Source organism: Mandrillus leucophaeus, unplaced genomic scaffold, assembly GCF_000951045.1.
Source record: "Mandrillus leucophaeus isolate KB7577 unplaced genomic scaffold, Mleu.le_1.0 Scaffold1049, whole genome shotgun sequence".
Classification (NCBI taxonomy): domain Eukaryota; kingdom Metazoa; phylum Chordata; class Mammalia; order Primates; family Cercopithecidae; genus Mandrillus; species Mandrillus leucophaeus.
Window position 1 is genome coordinate 608,670 of NW_012098643.1, and position 4,626 is coordinate 613,295.

General features: G+C 49.0%; 1 protein-coding gene across 1 annotated transcript; it reads right to left on the reverse strand.

Moving 5' to 3' along the window:
• Window positions 1-2,330: 2,330 nt before the first annotated feature.
• On the reverse strand, window positions 2,331-3,855 carry CRCT1 (cysteine-rich C-terminal 1). Its single transcript, XM_011981059.1, has 2 exons — window positions 3,805-3,855; window positions 2,331-2,994 (listed from the first exon to the last, which is right to left on the reverse strand). The coding sequence occupies exon 2, from the start codon at window positions 2,970-2,972 to the stop codon at window positions 2,658-2,660; it is 315 nt and encodes a 104-aa protein (XP_011836449.1). The 5' UTR covers window positions 2,973-2,994; window positions 3,805-3,855; the 3' UTR covers window positions 2,331-2,657.
• Window positions 3,856-4,626: the final 771 nt, after the last annotated feature.

A 4,626-nucleotide genomic window follows, 5' to 3' on the forward strand; every position in this document is an offset into this window, starting at 1 on the left:
GATCTGTTAAACAGAGATGGTAATACTTATGTTACAGAATTATGAAAGAGATAATATATGTGGAAACACCTTATAAACGCTAAATGCTATATAAATATCTGTTGTTATTATGACCATTATAATAATATAATTTAAGCTGAAATTGGAGCTATCATGAATAAAATATATTTAATAATAATGTCCATTTTTTCCAGAAATAATAAGAAACCTGATTCTGCCTGTCACATGTACCAGGTGACAACCTTTGAGTAGGACTTCACTTTGCCAAATTTCCCACAGGCTCAGCATCTACCACCATCACCTCACAGAGAGTGCCTGGGCCACACATACAGCTTTACCTACTGCTGGAAATCAGAAAAGCCTGAAGGACCATGAGCAGAGAGCTCTAGACCATCCAAAGTTGCTTTCTAGGTTTCCAAAATAAAACTATTCTTAAAATACTCAAATGTCTCTCATCAAAGTTCATGTGTGCTGGCCTGCTGGGTTTCAGCAGCATGTGGGCCTGGAGGTACCGCCACCCTCAGGGCCAGCCATTTGACTTGAGACCCAAATGCCTCATGTACAGGGCATGTGCTCCTATTTGGACTCTAATGTCTCTCCGTGAGTCACCACCTTTCTTTCCCAGAGCTCAGGCCTCAGCTTCCTGCTCCAGGTTGAGCCCTCACCCTCAGATTAGCTTTGCAGTGTGTCTGTTCTGAGTCAGACAGTTCTTCCTTCCCACCCACTGCCCACCAAGTCCCAGGGCTTGCTGTTTCAGCGCACATCACTGGTGTGAGGAGGCAGGTTCACGGGTGATATCATCTGTTTGTAAACAGCTTCCACAAATCACCTCCTACTGGAAATCATAGAATCTCAGACATGGAAGGAAGGGCCACTCCCAGGCAGAGCAGGACTGCCCTCCAGAGCCTCCCTGGCAGGGGGTCATTTGGCCGCAACATCAAACATCCTGGATGAATCAGTAGAGCATTTCCGACCTCACCTTTGAGCAGACACCCCCAGCCGGCAGCTGCTGGGTGGATGCCATGACAGAGTTCCCCACTCATTGGGTCACCAAGGGAGCAGCAGCCAAGAAGCCGAGCTGCAATTTTCTGAGAGCCTGGGTGTGTCCAGAGACCCAAGTGTCCCTTCCCTGTGTGATGGTGATTTCTAAGACAGTAGAGCATGAGTCTTTGAGTGTGAGGGCGTGACTTTGGAGTCACACAGGTTCCGGTTTCAATCTCATCTCCCTCACTCACCATCTGGGGACATTCACTAGCTCTGTGATTTCAGCCAAATCACTGGAATGGTCTAAACCCATTTCCTCCCATATAAAAAGTGGGGAAGTGAATGTCTATATTTTTAGATTACTGTGAGGATTAAGTGAGATAATATATGTAAAGTGCCTTGACTTGTGCCTGAAATAAAGTTAGTGCCAAATAAATGGTAACTAGTGTTTCTATTATTATCACCATGATTATCTCTTCCCTCTGAACCCAGCAGAGGATATTGTTCTCCTGTTTCCTGGTGCCTGAAATGAGCGGATAAAACCTGTGCCCACAGGGATAGGTTTCTGACCTATGCAAAATGACCCACCCGTTGCCGCTGCCACAGCCACCATCTCTACAGAATGAGACCCCCACGTTTCTGAGCACACATGTTGTACCACAGAGACTCCCAGAAAACCGTGGCTCTTGGTCCTGCTTCAGCTGCACAAATGAGACCTGGAGAGGGTAGTTTCCAGCTTTCCTGGAAGGCACATCTTAGGAAAAATTTCCTCCCCAGCAAGCAAAGCAGTAGGTCAATAATCTTCCACGCCAAAAATAAAAAATAAAATAAAACGTAAAACTAAAAAATAAAAAAAGACAGCTGGCTTGATTCCAAAGCCCCCAAGAGTTGCCAAAACACACTTTTGCCACACAGCTGCCTGAACCCGGTGGTCAGGAGGAGCACCTCGGTGGTAAGGCTTGGGAAGCCCAGGTGAGGACCCAGCAGAGCAATGAAGCCTTGGAATCAGATGTCCTGTCTTCTTTATCAGGCGTCAGCTGGGTGACTTTGAACAAATTATACTTAACCTCAGTTTCTCTTGTAAAAAGGGTATAACAGCACCTCTCCTACACGAGTCATTATGAGAATCAGATTGTGCCACATAAAGTCCTGAGAATACTCAAGAGCTTTGTCACGTAAAGTCATTAAAATCCTCGAAACAGTCGATATCTGATTGCTGCTATCATAATTAACAATCAGAAAGTCATCTTTTTGTTCAGGCATGAATTATACTATTCTGCCTTTCACAAACATTTCAAGTCTTTCTACCTGGGCGGAGAAACGCATGAAGAACAAATAAGAAAAGGTGTTCTCAGGAGGTAGAAGCTTTATTATGACATCTTCAAAAGACAATCAAATCAGTAGGCATTTACTGAGCACCTGCTGTGTGCAAACCCGTGCAGACAGTAGGGTCCAGTGTTCCACGCATGGTTCGTGAATCCCTGGGGAGAAAAATCACATCGGAGTCAGGGAGTTTTGCGTGGCTGAGAACAAAGTGGGTTTCTGAACATCAAAGTGCAATTCGCTTTACGGAGCAAACTGCGAGGCTCAGCCCCGCGTGGGAGCCGCAGCGGGGCGGGCTCGCTCTGGGTTGGACGGGTTTCTCTAGCGCAGCGCTGGGGGCTGCGGGCCTCTCAGCAGCCAGAGCAGCAGCCTGAGCTCTGGTTGTTGGAGCGCTGGGACCTCTGGCTGCCGCCCCCGCAGCAGCAGCAGCCACTACTCCGCTGCCGGCGGCGTCTCCTTGGGAAGCAGCAGCAACTGGTGGAGCTGGAGCCGCAGCAGCCCGAGTCACCGCAGCAGCCGCCGCCGGAGCCGCAGCAGCCGCCGCCGCAGCAAGAGGAGGAGGAGGCGGGCGCCGGGGTGGGCGCAGGGGCGGGACACGGAGCGGGGCCCTGGGATGACCCCTTGGAAAAGCCTTTGGCGGAAGCGGCGCTCTGTTGAGAGGACATCGCGGAGCTCCTCACGACGAACCTGGAAGAAATGCAGCCTTTCAAAGGCGAGCCGGCTTTTTCTTTCCACCAGTGGAACTCTGTCTGGGCTTTTGAGATTCGGTTTAGTGTACAAGTCAGCCTGGCCTGGGACAAAGGGGGAAAAGTACCCAGAAAGAGCGGGACACAGAAAAGCAAATCCAAGCAGGGGCTTCCAGTGAGTTAAACATGCTCAGAGCAGGACACAATCTATGCAATGAATCAGTGCATTTCCATTTTCTCTGACTAGAAGAAGACTGCTCAAGTTCTCCACAGTGGAAAATAAACAGCACACTGCGGCAGCTTATCTGTATGATCCAGTCCAAAATCTCCACTTGACTTTTTTCCTCTTCCTCATTTTACTTTCCTACCGACCTTCGATTTGTATCTTCCTAGTTACTACACCCCATCATTTAGAAAACACCCAAGTCCAACACGCGGTCCCACCTGCTGGATCTAAATAATCCACATGCCAGAAGCAGGTCCTGATCATTCTTTCTTGCCTATGCCTCTCACGCCCCACAACCATGTGGGAAAGGAGAGTTGTGCCAATATAAATAACCCCATCCAGGGAGCTGAAAGACCTGGGTTCTAGTCACAGCTCTTCTGTGGACTTGCTGTGTACCCTTGCAAAAGCCACCTCCTGTGTTGCCTTTATGTCCTCATTAGTACCTTAAGAGGTTGGCTCACTGGAAGCTTAGGTGCCTTGTAGGACACCCCTTCCGCATCTATCTGCTGCCTGTGTTCTGTTTTCTCCTCCGCTGTGCCCTCAACTCATCCCACCCTCTCCCCAAGACCCTGCGAGGAGACTTACCGGACCCTGGCTCCACTGAAAGACTCACTACGTTCTCAGGCTGGAATGGGCCACCTGCTAGGCAGTGGATTGAGCAGTGTCCAGTCAGAGAACCTTTTTATAACAAGTATTCAGGTTCGGGCTCTTGGGAGGGGCCCATTTCCCAACAGACATGCTCAGCTGACACTCACATCCCAGAGACATTCATCACTCAGGTAGCGCTGTAGGTGGTGCACGTGAGCATCTAAGTCACTTCACAGAGGTGCCAGGATTGCTATGGCATGTTTACTTTCCAAACAGAGCACTGTTGGTACCTGGGAGGCTGTGTGTATGCTAAGAGAAGTCATGGGGCTCAAATGCAGGGAGGTCTGGAACCCCTTGTGCCCTTGTCTTCAGTGTACACAGACACGCACACACACACACACGGCTCAACTTGCCCACACATCAATTCCTGTGTAGTCATCTACTTGGTAGGTGGCAGTTCACCTATTTTTATCTTGATTCTCATCTCTCTGGCTCTTGGTCCTTGGCTCCCCAGGGCAGACCACAAGCTATGCAATAAGCCTGCTGGGTTTCATCCATATGCTTCAAGATGCAGTGAGTGAAGATGATGACAGGAATGCACCTGTGGGAATCCCAGGGGCGATTTCTCTCTGTCACTGGAGACAGGAAGAAAAACCAAGCAAAGTTAAGGAACCATAAGACCAGAAAAGTTGTGAATGTAGTCAGGTTACCATATCCCCATAATACAGCGTGGTATGACTAAGAGAAACATGTGTGCAGGACAGTGGCCCAATTGCAAAAAGGCAAGTCAGCCTGTGGGACTCCTGCTTCTTATCCTAC

Coding starts and splice junctions, on each gene's coding strand:
- CRCT1 (XM_011981059.1), bottom strand. CDS start 2,972: ATGTCCTCTCAACAGAGCGCCGCTTCCGCCAAAGGCTTTTCCAAGGGG.